This window comes from Oculina patagonica, chromosome 7, assembly GCF_052425735.1.
Source record: "Oculina patagonica isolate OP01 chromosome 7, crgOcupat, whole genome shotgun sequence".
Lineage (NCBI taxonomy): Eukaryota > Metazoa > Cnidaria > Anthozoa > Scleractinia > Oculinidae > Oculina > Oculina patagonica.
In genome coordinates, this window is record NC_135764.1 from 13,019,851 (window position 1) to 13,035,903 (window position 16,053).

Sequence of the window (16,053 nt, forward strand, 5' to 3'; positions counted from 1 at the left end):
GATGCCAGTATCCTGGAAAAAATTGATCTAGACTAAGATTCGTGATCGATGCTTGCGGACTGCATATAATTTTTGTTTAGCTCTGACAGATTTAAAACGTGCAATTATAGCGAAGCGCGCGAGGTCTGAAGATAGAATGCAGATGAATATAATCCCCCACGAGGCTCAGAAAACAACAGCGTGTTCTGAGAAAATAGAGGGAATCATGCAAGGCGCAGTTTTCGTTTCATGAAAGTGTTTTAGGAACACCGGCTCTTTTAGAAAGTGTTTTAGGAAAATCGTCCGCCATTTCCGTTAGTTTGTTTTGTCTGAAATCTTGTCTGAGTAGTGACGTCACTCGCGCGCTTCGCTATTGGCCTGGGTTGAGTGTTGTTCTTGCTTGTCGGCATTCCATGGCAGATATCAATATCGTTTTTGGTGATCTAGCAATGAGAATATTTCCGAGCTTGATGATATGGTCGCTCACATTTTCGCCAGGGTGTTCTGCTATCCCATGGGCGGATTTCTAAGTTGTGGTTCCGCGTGTGCTGCTCGAGGTCGTCAACTTGATTAATTGCAGTCGTCAGGTCTTCCTTCATCTCGTCGACATGCTTGTTTGTTTCGCCTTACAACCCTCGTTAACAACGCTACTCTTTTTTTAAAGCTATACCGTAAAATTCCGGTTATAACCCCCCCCCCCCGCTTATAAGCCCCCCCCCGGTTATAGGCCCATCAACCTGGAAACAAAAAAATACATCCGGTTATAAGCCCCCCCCCCCCGGATATAAGCCCCCTCTACCGGATGACAGTACTGAACAGGGCTAAATGTTGCTTTTTTGTGCGTTTTTAACTTAAAAACGTTTTTCGATCAACACTCCCGAGGCTCGTTTCAAAACGTTTTTTTCCTTCCGCTTATAAGCCCTCCCGAATATAAGCCCCTCTGCTTATAAGCCCACTCAAAACCCTTACGAAGTTGTATAAGCCCAGGGCTTATAACCGGAATTCTACGGTATTTTCCTCTTCAAGCTTTTCAATTTGGCTATGTGGAATTCCAAAACATTTAATGAGTTGTTAGTACTGCTCACTTATGGTGCGGTTTTCCTCCAGAAACCTGTTGGTATTGTCTTATAAAATGTTTAGAACTTCCCATATATCAGGTTTTCACTGACTTGGAAGGAGGCTTCTTGGTTTCTGGTGAGCTACCACCGGTAGCGGTTCCTTTCAGCCTTGGTTTTTTCGTCATTACGAAATTTTACATAACGAGAGGAAGAGAAGGCAGGACTACGAAAATTTCCTGCCGACCGCCATGAGACTCGGTCCAGTCTCCCGGCATTTTCTTGGTGATGGTACAATCAAAGCATTCAAGAGATAATAAAAAAACACCCAAAATATAGCACAATTAATCATAGCCACCGAAAAAATGTTCTATCTTTAAATGGAATTTTTGGCTCTCGACATCCCTTTTTATTTCACTTGTTTTATATAGTGGCACGCACTATTTGGAACTTTTGTTCTTGTGATGAATAGTTTCCCGGTCCAACACCAAGATAGACGCCAAACCACGCACAAAGAAAAACCACTTACTTCACAAAAAGATTCATTCCAACGATTGTAAAAGACGTGTTGCTCGTTCGATAAAAAAGCTTTCTTAGCCAATGAAAACTTGAGGGAAATATTCTTACATCTTGCTGATAAAATAGTAACGCCATTTTGCTAAATTGCTTTGCCATTCTTGTGGAACATGAAGATCGGTTTCAGTTATAAGTTGGAACGTGTGCCATGAAGGGAGCCGTCGCTATAGTGTTTGTGCTGTGCTATATTTTCCCTGCAAATGGCAAAGTTGAGTCGAAAGTGGACGCTGTACAGCCCATAGAAGCTCAGCAAAGCCGTCGTTTTCTACATGCCGTGGAGTTGTACATAGAGGACTCATCTGATGGTAAGTACTTTGAATGTTAGAAAGGCAGCTTCTTTTAACCTCTGAAGGAACGAAAATTTGCTCGCAAGCCAGTGATCTTGGCGTTATGCTTCTCTTTCAAGTGCTTCCCAACAGCAGATGACTCGTGTTCTACAATGCGTTGGTAAAGATGGCGAGAGCTGTATCCGATGTATTTTGCATCATACAGATCATATTAAAATTGTAAACAACGCGTTGTTAGCTGTTAGGTCGAAGAACACAAGTTATCTGCTCAGTTGGAAAGCACTTAAATGAGAAATATGACGCCGAAATCGCTATCCTTGCCAGCAACTTTTCGAACCAATTCTTCGTTCTCGTGATATTTTTAAAGTTCTTAAGAACGGATTCAGTATTAAATCCTTTAGCATTCCTTGATTGTTTTAAATTGTTTTCGGTTTCACGCCATAAGAAAACAGAAAATTTGAAGATGGCAGATTTTTTTTACATTAACAGGACACCATCTTCTATACGATACCATCTTGTAGAGCCAGATAAAAACTATCTACTAAAGGATAAATACTTTCAAAATGGCTCATAACAATCGTTTCCCATCAACCCTACTCCCCTCCCCCACCCCACACATCTCGTGCCCCCGTGGGAGAGTGGGAGGTACGTTTGTCCTTGTTCTTGTACATCAAAGGGTTAATTAATTAACGAAGGTGAAATGTGTGTATTTAAAAAAAAAGGTTAATATAAACACGAATGCCATATACGTAGCCTCTGATATATTTTTTCCTTCAGCCGTTAACCACTGTAAGCCAAAACCTTGTCAACATAAAGGAATTTGTAAGAATTTACATCAAGGCTACGAATGTTCCTGCTCACCTGGCTTCTCAGGGGTTAACTGTGAGAAAGGTATGGAGAAACCGGTATACTTTATTCAATTAATTGTAATTTGAAATAAATTGGGAAAGATTTCCGTAGAGCACCATACATTTAAAATTATGCATTCAAATCTTTCTCACACGAACGGCAGTCATGAACAGAATGTGTGTAAAATTGCAATGTCTGATGCTCTTCAGAAATCTTGCCATAATTTGTTTCTGCTCGTATCTTTTCTGCGATTTCGATTAATACACTACAACAAGCAAACTTTTCTAACGTAATCGAAGACTGTATTTTATTCAAACATCAAAAATGTACAAATTTTGTTGTAAATAATAAAGATGGTAAGTATGCAGTATGCAGGACGCGTGTCACATATCAACCTTGTAAATGGCCCAGCCCACAACTAGTCTCTCGTAGCTCAGTTAGTTAGAGCGCCAACCGGTATCTGGGAGGCCATGGGTTCAATTCCCGTCGGGAAATCAGAATTTTTCTTTGTCATGCTCGTGTCATTGTTGAAAAAATTCATTTTCAATGTACAAATTTGTTTTGCTGGACCCCATATAAACGGCTTTAGATTAGCTATCTTTAATGGCGGTTTTCAAACTAGAAGACGGACAAATCGTCTAGAGGACAAGTCGTCTGACGATTTGCTCGCCTAGTGTAAATTAAAGACGGCTTTTAGTCTACTTGTCCGTCTAGAAAACCAAGTCGTCCTCGAAAAATCGTCTTCTTAGACGGCCAAATCGACGGACAAATTCAGACGACTTGTATGTCCAAGATCCTGTCCGTCCTGTTTTCACACTAAGACGATTTGTCCGTCTCTAGTGTGAAAACGGCCAATGAGGCAGAGTGGCCTATTGGTTAAGACGCTGGGCGTCAAAGGTTTAAATCCTTCTCCTCACTGCCACTAGAAGCTACTAGATAGAAATGAGTTTGATGGTCCAGAATTTAACTCCTCCGGGCTTTGTTAATAGCCAACTGGCCAGTCTTATACCAGTTCGATTTTTAAAATGTGTTGCAATTAGCCATAAAATTTGTTTGTTGTTTGTTTAAAGTGTCGGCTCCTAAATTGTCACAACATTGTTAAATGTACTGACACTTAAAGAAGGTGATTTTATATTATTTATATGTATTATTTATTCAGTAACACGCAACTATCTTATAGAAAGGTCCAGCGACCTCCCATCGATTATGTAAAATGATAATCTCTTGCAGACATTAATGAGTGCGCAAAAGAAAATGGCGGTTGCTCTCACAAGTGCAACAACAATAAAGGCAGCTATACCTGCTCTTGCCCTGACCCCGAGCTGAATTTGGCGCCGGATCGCCGTACTTGCGTAGGTAAGAAATAAATCTACATTGCTTTAGTGCTTAAACAAGAACGGACGATCAGTTTTGAATTTCTTAAAACACGTTCTGAATAATTCGTCAAGTTAAAACAAAACAAATCATAACCGCCACGTGTTTGGAAATGTGTTGTTAAACTAATTACTATAGAAGTTAAGGACTTTAGTTCTCGTTTTATTCTTAGGTTTAATATTAACTGAGAAAGATATATCAGACACTCGAGACTTGTTTCATCGCATTTTCACCTCGAAGTACGTGAAACCAATTTTATGAGGGTCATTTTTCAAAATTGTCTATTATAGGTGGTGGTACATTCCGCAATCCGTCATATTTTGTTCTTCCTAGACCTCAAATCGCTTTCGTTAAACCACCATAATTTCTTGACCGTAAACCCGTAAACCGCCAGATAAATATGAATGTACCCTCATACCGACACCCAAAAATGGCCAAAACCGCCATCCACTTCAATATAACAGACCCTCTTTGAAACTCTCCTTCGTGTTTGGAATGCGATAATAAAAGCCATGTGTTTGATGTATCACTTAAATGATTGGAGAAGAAATATACGCTCTTTAAAAGTTATTCTCAATGGCAAAACACCTAGCCTTAGCTTTTTTAGCATGTAACTTGCTCTTATTCCACACGTAACTCTGATCCAGCTAATTTCCGTCTCAATACTTCCCACCACCAGTCATATTTTTTGAACTCAAACTTTCCTAGGACTGTTAAAAATTGGAATAATCTCCCCAGTGTAATAAAGAATTGCTCTAAAATCACTCAATTTAAGAATCTCATTAATAAGTATTATCTAGATAAGCTCAGTCTATATCAGCCGCCATAATTTTTTCAACGTTTTTTCTTTGTATCTTCTTATACTGTGAAATATTTTTATATCTTTTTGATACTTGTCTCAGGGGGTCGATGTCAATTGGGGCTTTGCCCTGTTCCTGCCTCCTGTCAAACGGTTTTTTGTTTCTTTTTTTCTTGCTATTATTTTTTTTCTCGTAAATGTAATTTTTTGCGACAAAGAAAATAAACTAAACTAAACTAAACTAAACATTGCCTATCCTTAAAAAAATAGCTATTTGTTCAATTCTTGTAGCCCCGGGCGTTTCTGTAGCCTGCCTCCAAAATGACATGTCAATCACACTACCCAAGACCCTCCTCCTTGGTTTGAACCGTGAGCATGTGACGCTTCGCGATGTAAACTGCGTTGCTGCGGAAACAAAGACTCACTACACCCTTAAGACTAAATTGACAGGTTGCGGCACCAATATTAGACGTACAAAAGGTGCCGTGGTCTACAGTAACACAGTGTTGGAGATCCCAGTCAAAGACGATGCCATGGCAACAAGGGTTCGCGAGATTGAGATCCCCTTCAGCTGTTACTATAAGAATTCTGGTGATGCTACTGCTGTTGGAGTCAAACCAGATACCAAGAAGTTAGTTTTTGATGAAGATGGGAAAGGAAACTTTACATTAGCTCTGGACATGTTCCCAAATGACAAGTGAGTAACAGTCCAGTTATAGTTCTAGTTATTCCACAGTAAAGCTCCTAATGTAAGCATTTTAAACTACGACCCAGCTGATGTAGGTTAAATTGGTTCTCGGGTTAAATCCGTTCCCTGCTTAGTTTAGTCTGTTTCAACCTGAAGATAACGCTTTTACAATGACATAAAATAACTTGATTTTTATCTTCAGGTCAAGACAGAATAAACTAGGCTAGAAAAGGATTTAACCTGCAGCATATGCACTATATTTCCATTTTAAACTTGCACAAGTTAGCAAATTTATCCAAAATGAGTATCATGATGTACGTGAAATCTGATAATGCAAGAGCTAGGGAAAATTTCATTTGATTTTTACTTACATGAATGCTAAAAGTAATCCAGCAAAACCGGCATAGAAAATCGTTGTGATACTTTATTGAGAGAACACTGAAATATCTCGTCTTTTTTAGATTAAATAACATATTTTGTCCTCCTTTTGTTTTTGTTTACCCAGATTTACAACAGCTTATACTGAAAGTGGCTACCCTGTGCAGGTCAAACTTAGGCAGAATCTGTACCTCCAGGCTTCTGTGAAGTCCAAGGACAAACGTCTGTCAGTTTTAGCCGAGGACTGTTACGCCACGCCTTCCCAGGATCGACAACATGCTACTAAACATCACCTCATCAAAGGCGGGTTCGTTATAAACTGAGATTTTTATATAATTTACTGATCAACGATATGCCAGTATAATATAAAAGTATGAAAAAAATCAAGATGCCCTTCCAGAATGTCAGACTCTGTCGCTTTACCTCGTTTTAGTTCGAGGTACTTGCAGTTATCAATTGCATAGAGAGGTCCGGCGTTGTGGAATAACACGATAGCCAAAGACCCTTCGATCATCGAAGCAATTTTCAAAACACTATCATCCAAGTTAAAGAAATGCGGGATTTTTAAACTTATCGAAACTTTGTTCCACGTCTATTTCCTCTACAAATTTTAAAGACAAAGATTTTATTTAACTTTAGATGTATTTTTTAAAATGTAATTTTAGTTGTAGTTAGACTCTTATATGCAAATTTAAATCATCGATGCATTTTTGTGAAATTTGGATAATTTCAAATTTTAACACCACAAGACTACAAAAGCTTTTGGCTTTTAAATATGAACTTTGTGATCTTCTCTTTTCCTGATAAACGTTTGCTTTTCAAGCAAAGATTCAGTTACAGGAGTTATTCAATTAAAAGAGTTAGGGTTCCTATGCTAATTTTGCCCTTGCGTTTTGTTCAATTGCACTAACAACCATAATCTCTTTACATATGTAGCTGCCCTGTGGACGCAACAACCAGCGTTGTTCTATCGACTGAAGTTGGCGTCTCTCGATTTACCACTGAAGGCTTTATGTTCATTGCTGAGTACCCATTCGTGTTCGTCCACTGCCATGTAAGGGTCTGTGACGCAGGGAACCCAAACTCTAGGTGCGCTCAAGGATGTATAAAGAGAACTAGAAAGAAACGTGACGTCAGCAGTAAAGATAAATTGTACTCACTTGCACAGGGACCCCTGACAATTGATGGCGACATGAATGACATGGGCACGGAATCAACTCTGCATGGTAAATATACAGCTGTTATAATAACATTATTTTTAAGCTTGGTTTAATGGTCCAATGAAAAAATTAAAGTCAATCACTTTCCTTGAATTGTGTAATTCAAATAAAGACCATATTTACGATAGCCGCCATGATGGTTTTCGAATTATAGTGCAAATTAGGCAGGTTGTTTGCCAGGGGGCAAACATTGAAATGATGCCGTTTCTCGGTGAATCGGCTCGTCGAAATAGTGAACTATCTGTGCCAAAATCAATTTTGAAATACAGGTTATGGAATAGTGATTTCATTGTTGAGGTAAGATTTAAAAAATTGCCCGATAACTTGACTTTTTAGCTACGCAAGCCGTTTTATTTTTATGTAAGCGCCGAAATTGCGTAAAACGTAGAATAATTTTTGCAACAATATTGAAACTAAAGTATGGTATGAAAAAGATATCAGACATAATAAGAAACCAGCTGAAATTTGAGCTTGCTTGCCACCTCAGAAATTACATGTATAATTTGCGTTATAAAGCAAAAACCAATCATAATAATAATAATAATAATAATAATAATAATAATAATAATAATAATAATAATAATAATAAGAACAGTTCTTAGCACGCACTTTACATACGTCTCAGTGCGTTTACATTTGAACTTTAAAAGTAAAAATATAAAAACCTGATTTAAATTACAATCAGATAAAAATACGCTAAGGATAACCTAAAATCATGGCGGCTATCATAGGCTTTGGTAGATTGTGCTAGCATAATTTTTGGCATAATTGGAGCTAAAAAACACATTTAAGAAACGAGCACTGCCACGGCATAATTAGCAATTTTAAGCACTTTTTGGAGCATAAATTGCTAAAATTTAGTAAATATGGTGTACTTTCTACAGAAATAAATGAAATTTAGGTAGTTTGTTCTTGCAATGCGTGTTTTAGCTATACAATTGTGATTGTTAAGTCGTTGGAGGCATTTTACAAACGGTTCAGAGATGCGAGCAGCTAATTTGGACAGCTGACGTCCGTGACAAACTGCCATAAAACACAAATAAATTTACAACAGTTTATTTGAAAAACATCATAATTTGGTGTCGTTATTGCGCACCTCTATGTACAGAATCTACGTCATTTTGTGAGCATAATTTCGGAAATCAGAAGCATAATTTGGGAATTCTGGCATAATTTGGCAAAATTTTGAGCACTGCTAGTAGCATAATATGCCACTTTTAGGAGCACAATCTACAAAAGCGTAGGCTATCATAATTATAAAAACAATATATAATTATAATAAAAACCTTCCCAAAATCCTTTGCAACTGAAAAATCGTTAATGCCAAATAACTTGGTCAGTTTGAAGTCAGCAGGAGTAGTACGTCGTATAGAAATAACTCTTACCATAAACTACTTATTGTATAAGTCGTAGGTAGATGACGTCATTAGTCACGTGACTTTGCTCAGAAGTTCGTTTTTGCTCACTGTGACGAAAATAGTTTATTACTAAAAAAGCAGTCATTGCAGTTTGAAGCACATTGGTGTGAGGCATTTCGGACTACCCAGGTACCGAACAAAATATCAAAATTAAGGTAGCTATGCACAATTTTCAAAAAATGGGAGTCTGGGTACAAGTACGTATCTGGCGTTGCATTAAATGCGAGGTAACAAGAAATTACATGTTGGTAGATACTTATATGTGAAGTAGTTTTAATTAATTCCATTGTTATGACGTCATTGTCCACGTGACCAGAACGGATCACATTTTTAAATTGGCTTGAAAACTTTACTAGAACCTCTCTCTTAGGATCTTTTTGAGCAAAGTTGTAGTTTTTTAAATAGTGTTTTTAAAAATGGCCATTATTACTTTTTCGTGAAAAAGAACGGCAGTAAAAAATACAATTGAAAAGTTTGTTGGCTTCCTACTCAACGACCATTTGCATTTGAAATAAAAGAAAATTTTGCCAAAGGCTTGAGTGTATGCTCTTTATTATAGCATTATCAGTTTCTTTTCATTGTAGTTGCTTTGGGCGAGGTTGAACGTAATTTCTTTCAGACAAAGGAGTGGCGCTTGGGGAGAGTTTTAGCTGTGCCCCCCCTGCTTGCGGATTCCCCGCGGTCCGTATTGCGGGCGCATTTTCAAAATGGCGTCGATCGATGGAAAGATTTTGCAATAAATTATTTTAGTTCTATAGGATAGTTTTGTCAATGTTCTTTCTTCTTGACGCGATCACGAGTCCCGAAACAAAGGGTATTCGATATCCTTTATTTTTATTCCCGATACTGGAGAATAATATGGAATGAGGAGAAACGGTGGAAGCTTTTCGCACAAACATTTCTAACAGAGACTGGTCACTTAAGGTAAGCGTTTCTCATTGTACTATAATTTCATTTTGAAGACTGGCTTAAGCTTATGTCTTCGGCGTTTATGTGAAGATTTATAAAAGTGCTAAAGATGGAATCGTACTAAAACTTAGCTGGTCTTAGCTCACTGGAATTAAAGCCGAGCTCGACGATAAAAAAAAAATAGATCTTGTAGATTTCAGGACGTAACAAGTCGATAATTTCGATAGTCGATAAAATTCGATCGGTGTCGATCGAATTCGATACTAATCAATCGACAGATATCGGAAATCGATAACAGTCGATCACACAATTTCTTGTGATTATCGACTTTGATCGAATTAAATCAATTTTGATCGACTGCGATCGACAAGTATCGGAAATACAAAAAACTGTGGCAAGACTACAGTTGCCGCGCACATACTAATGAAGCAGGATTGGTTATGCCAAGACTTTGGCTTTTACTTGGGGTAGAAGAGCACAGAATGCGTCATCAGAATGGAATGATCCATTAGCAAAATTATTCATAATTTAGGCACATCAGATATAATGTATGTAAAAAACACTGAATAATTTTGGGGGTTGTTGACCCCTGGAAACATATTATTTTCACATTTCCAGATTTCCACACTTCTAGACATGGACTGTTAACTGATTAAGTACTCATTGCCAGATTTCCACATTTCCAGATTTCCACACTTCTAGACATGGACTGTTAACTTATTAAGTATTCATTTCCACATTTCCAGATTTCCACACTTCCAGACATGGACTGTTAACTTATTAAGTATTCATTTCCACATTTCCAGATTTCCACACTTCCAGACATGGACTGTTAACTGATTAAGTACTCATTGCCAGATTTTCACATTTCCAGATTTCCACACTTCTAGACATGGACTGTTAACTGATTAAGTACTCATTGCCAGATTTCCAGATTTCCACATTTCTAGACTTGGACTGTTAACTGATCAAGTATTCATTGCCAGATTTCCAGATTTCCACACTTCTAGATTTGGACTGTTAACTGATCAAGTATTCATTGCCAGATTTCCACATTTCCACACTTCCAGATAGGGTAAAATAATATGTTTCCAGGGGTCAACAACCCCCAAAATTATTCAGTGTTTTTTACATACATTATATCTGATGTGCCTAAATTATGAATAATTTTGCTAATGGATCATTCCATTCTGATGACGCATTCTGTGCTCTTCTACCCCAAGTAAAAGCCAAGACTTTATTTTACCGTTTTAACACTGTAATTGGAAGCACGAATAAACCTGAAAAAACAAAAAGAAACTACCCTTTTCTTTATTAAACTTTATTGCTATACGGACGGAATAATACACTTCCATATAAAATTTGTTCGAGCTATTACTGGTTTCGATAGTGCTCGATATTTGTCGATAATTGTCAATCGACAAGTTTAATTTGTCGATAAAAGTCGATAATCAGTTGAAAATCTTGTGATTATCGACTTTTATTGACAAATTAAACTTGTCGATTGACAATTATCAACAAATATCGAGCACTATCGACTTATCGACTACGTTTCCGATGATCGACTTTGATCGACTTGTTACGTCCTGACTATAATTTCATTTTGAAGACTGGCTTAAGCTTATGTCTTCGGCGTTTATGTGAAGATTTATAAAAGTGCTAAAGATGGAATCGTACTAAAACTTAGCTGGTCTTAGCTCACTGGAATTAAAGCCGAGCTCGACGATAAAAAAAAAAATAGATCTTGTAGATTTTGAGGCGATGTGTCATAGTAATGTCACTCAGTTCGTCGAGGCATGTAATTGTTATTTATATTTGTCATCTGAATGTTAAGCTACTTCAATTTAATAAGAATCGCATCCTTTTATTATTTATACGTGAGGAAATGTTTGTCAAAATATTGACCATGTGGTCATTTCCGGCCGCAAAGAAATAAATGAGACCATTTCTGAAGTTTAAATTTCTATCTTTCTATGATGTGTATTGTATTGCCAGACATTATTAGATTGACGTTTCTTTTGCATTTTGTTGTATACAGGTAGTTTGTGGGATTATTAGAATGTCTAATTTGTAAACAGGATTTACAGAATTCAGAAATGAGGACTTTCTGAATTACTGGTGAGTTAAACTATGGATTATAACAAGTTCAGGCAGTTATTGATCTCTTCAGCCAATCTCAGCAATTCCCATCCTCCTCTCTACACACATTCACTACCTAAAAGATCTATTTTTTGACCAGACACTTGCCTACGTTATAAAAAAGCTGTTTGACACTTTTTTAAGGCATGTATTTTCAGTTGTTGGGTGGCCTTCAGTAGCATTTTAAACTACAGCTAGCAATGTAAAAAATTCAAATGAAGACTGACATTTTAATTTTTTCTGCAAAATTATGATTAATGAAAGGAAGGGTGCAAAGAAAATTGATTTCTTCCCGGCCTGACCCAGGTAGACTGTGCAAGGTGAAACCATTATATGCTTACCCAAAGTCCCATGTTTCTCTGGAAAGATCAACAACAAAAAAATAAAAATCCATAAATGTCATTTGGCTATCTAGCAAGTGGAAAAAATTATTGAATTCACTAGCCCAACATGAAAGCAGTCAGGTTTTTTTTCACACCGTCACTGAAAAAGGCCATTTAATATACAGTCTGCATGCTGGAAAAATAGCAATTTCATCAAAATAAACAGTTTTTGTTTGTTTTGTTTATATTTACAGGTGACTTGAAGAGTGCAATGACATTCCTCTTAGTCAAAATGAACTCAAAAATACACATTGTGTTAATGTAATAAAATTGTCACATGATTGATATTTCCCACATGTTGCCAGTTTAAACCTGAATATACTTTAGTGACATTTATAGCTATTTATGTAATATGAACATCCCAGAACCCAATAAGGCTACATGTGAATACTGACACTTTATTACATGTAAGTTTTGAAACCATTCTGGGTTCATGACAAAACTATTTTGTTTTGGCATGATTGTAGAATACCCCGGCACTTTTTTTGCATAACTGAAATGACTGCCACCGCAGTCCGCAGTAACCATACAAATATTAAAACTTCATGCGGAACTGATTTTAATGACACCGCAGTCCACGGTCCGACACAAAAAGTTTGGTGTTTAGATTGCCTGCCACCGCTGTCCGTAGTCACGCATTTCCTGTCTGCCACCGTGGTCTGCAGTCCCATAGTGAACACATGGGACAGAATGTTTTGTGTTTAGAGAGGCCTACTTATTCATTTCGGTTAGCCTAATATACACTTTGGTTAGCCTGTTCATGGTTAGCTATCTATATTTGTAAGGGCAACACTATATATTGTTAACATGTAGAATTCTGGGTACACTATGGACTGTGATTAGGTTGCTTGCGGTTAGCCTTTATATTGTGTTCAGGATATCTACTGTTCTTAAATCCACTACGGGACTGCGGATCGGGGTGGCTGGCGATTATACCATTTACTAGCATTTCTTAGAATCGACTACGGGACTACGGGCCCCGGTGGCAGGCGATTAGCAGACTTTGTATTATTTTCAAATAAAACACTACGGGACTGTGGACCGCGGTGGCAGGCGTACAGTTAATAGAGGATATTACATGGTTGCGCGGAGATATGAAATTTATCTTCAAGTGTTCAAATCGATATCTCACGAGTGAGCGCAGAGAATGAGTAGGATATTGATTTGAACATGAGAAGATAAATTTCATATCTCCAAGCAACCATGTAATATTCTGTTTATTATATAAACCTACTAATTACGATGTTTTTGACGATTTTCCGAAGATTTCCGACCATTTTCCGAAGACTTCCGAAGATTTTCAAAATGTTGTCCGAAGGTCGTACGAATGTTTCCGAACATTTTCCGAACTTTTCCGAAGGATGTTTCAACTTAATATCGATTTTCTTTGGCTCATTAAGCATTGAAACAGGGCAAACTTGCCAGAAAATGTTCCGAAATCGATATCTTCACATGTGAAAATAACATGTTATTTTCACGTGTGAAGATATGATTTTTCGTGCAAAAGATTTCCTGGTATTTCACTGATGTTTATATAATAAAATCCAATTTTGATCAATGAACTGCATGACTGCGGACTGCGTTATGAGTGAAATATAACTTAACAACAAAATTTCACTGTGGACTGTGGACCACGGGACCAGACGAATAATGGTGGGATATTCTACAATTGCTCCTTTGTTTCAATATGAATAATGAAATTACAGAGAAGTTATGAAATTATTATCGCAGACCATAAATTTACTCTAGCACAGGCTAAAGTGTCTTCAATAGTGTAAAGGTCGGGACAAACTATGCGACAAGTCGCAGTGACAGGTCGCGGCGACAAGTCGCTCCCTCTGTACTGCTTACAACTAAGTCGCTGCAACAAGGTGTTTGTTTGGTGCACAAACAGCAAATTTGGAAGAGTGGGAATGCAAACTAGTTTTCCATAATTCAATATGGCGAAAATACATGACGCGCACTCATTAGTTACCGTATTTATTCGATTTACCGCTCTGGGCGCTTTTTAAATTTTTGGACCTTGAGGGTGGGCGCTTATTCGAGGCTGGGCGCTTATTAAATTTTCACCATTTTAAGCAAGAAGCACGTTTATTTTGCAAGAAAACAACAATTATAATAACTAAATGTGAAGGTGAACGAAAGCTGAAATTAAATATTCATTAAAAGTTTCAGTAAAAAAGCTAAAAAACTCGGTTTTCGGGATAGTCATTAAATAGTAGTTAGTCAATTTTAATCTCAACTTCAACAATAATCAAAATTCCTCTTGTGCCCTCAATTTAGAGGGGTGGGGGTGAGCGGTTATTCGAGGCTGGGCGCTTAGTAACTTTTTCTACCTTCAGGGTGGGCGCTTATTCGAGGTTAGGCGCTAAATCGAATAAATACGGTAAGTCATATTTTGTCGCAGCGACTTGTCGCAGCAATTTGTCGCAGATGTGTACACGCGCTGCTGCCATTGCTCATTTTGTCGCTGCGACGTGTCGCACAAATGCAAACCAGTTTGAATTTGTGCAACACATCGCAGCGACAAAATTCTGTTGCAGCGACATAGTTTGTCGCATGTCACACGAGGCGACTTATAAAAGTAAGCTGCAGATTGATACACACTAATCTACTTTTTTAACCTTTTCACATTTTCCTGTTTTCTATGGAATATATAATTATATATTGTTTTTACCGGTTTCACTTGTAATAATAATAATAATAATAATAATAATAATAATAATAATAATAATAACAACAACTTTATTATCGTGTCAAATCTGTAGTAGCTGAGGGGAAAAGTCCCCTCTACTTATTGTGGACACCATGAATAAGACCTGTTCAAGGTGAAGTCTGTGTTCGAGCCTAGTGGCTCGTCAGGCCGGGCTTATCCCGGTTTTTAGTAGCATGAAGTGACTAGAAGTATTCTACTCCCCTGGATGGGATTCTGGTCCATCGTAGAGTTACCCCAAGCATTAAATTCACCGATACGCATTTATGCACCTGGGTGGAGAGAGAGGCACTATGGGAGTTAAAGGAGAAGTTCGCTCCAGAATGGCCATTTATTTTTTTAAGCCAATAAAAAGTTTATACAAAGATATGTTGTTCACCAAAATTTTAGCTTCTAACGAGCGCTTAAACCCTACGAAATCCTTTTCTGAAGTAACTTAAAACTCGACAACTAAACGCCGCCATCTTGGAGCTGGTAATGTATGCGTGACGTCAAAGAGCTCAGCCTGAAGTTTTAAGCGGGAAAATTTAATTACTTCAAACTCCTTGTTTCTTTGTAGTGGCTTTTGTTTGTCAAAATGCCTGTTTGTGCAGCTCCATTTTGCTTAAACAGAGCTCCAAGAAATACAAAAAGAGGGATTCCTTTTCACCGTCTTCCAATATTTAAAAGAACAATTGCTCAAAGGCGGACATAGATATTTGTGTGTTCCGGCCGGCGTTTAATCGGGGTCCGATCGAGTTCATTATCGAAGTGCAATTTTCTGCAATTTTTTCAGGTTGATTTATTATTACATATCCTTCGAGACCCACTATTTTTCTCGTCGTCCCGCTCGACAATCTGTCCCTGGGTCTCCGAGGATGATCATATTACTAATGTTGCAGTATTGCATACGGTTCGTTCATGTTGCAATCAAGATTTGTGGCAAACAGAACATAAACAACCAATAAGTCCATAAAAGGCAATGTCGCCAATGTTCCGCGGTTATAAACGTCCTCGCTCCTCCACTGTTGAACACACATGAACGCAAACATTGCTGTTTTATTTTGTTTACAGCATCCATCCTAGTTATTTTACGCCGGACGTTTCCTCGAACATTACAAAAAGTTACCAAAGTAGCAGACCGTACCAGTTTGTAGTAGCAGTGCTATTGAAGAGAATATATTTACTTGTTTGCTTGACCGCAAATATTCGCCGGGACCTCGATCAAACGCCCCCGGGGTTTATCTAAAAGTTAGCAGTTTTGACCCTGTGTTCATACGAAGCCGGCGTTTAATCGGGAAAATACG

The 16,053-nt window shown here is 37.8% G+C and overlaps 1 protein-coding gene and 1 long non-coding RNA gene across 2 annotated transcripts in view; both read left to right on the forward strand.

The window, feature by feature from the left end:
- Positions 1–1,085: 1,085 nt before the first annotated feature.
- Positions 1,086–16,053, forward strand: part of LOC144661265 (ZP domain-containing protein-like) — a 17,729-nt gene continuing 2,761 nt past the window's right edge. Inside the window, exons 1-6 of the mRNA XM_078521965.1 lie at positions 1,086–1,915; positions 2,675–2,788; positions 3,977–4,102; positions 5,211–5,616; positions 6,113–6,292; positions 6,922–7,211. Coding sequence (XP_078378091.1) covers positions 1,759–1,915; positions 2,675–2,788; positions 3,977–4,102; positions 5,211–5,616; positions 6,113–6,292; positions 6,922–7,211 — 1,273 coding nt within the window. The 5' untranslated portion in view covers positions 1,086–1,758. The remainder of the gene's footprint in view (positions 1,916–2,674; positions 2,789–3,976; positions 4,103–5,210; positions 5,617–6,112; positions 6,293–6,921; positions 7,212–16,053) is intronic.
- LOC144661302 (uncharacterized) lies at positions 9,353–12,623 on the forward strand. The gene is made up of 3 exons (XR_013572252.1): positions 9,353–9,547; positions 11,571–11,650; positions 12,249–12,623. It is a non-coding gene; the product is annotated as an uncharacterized LOC144661302 (long non-coding RNA).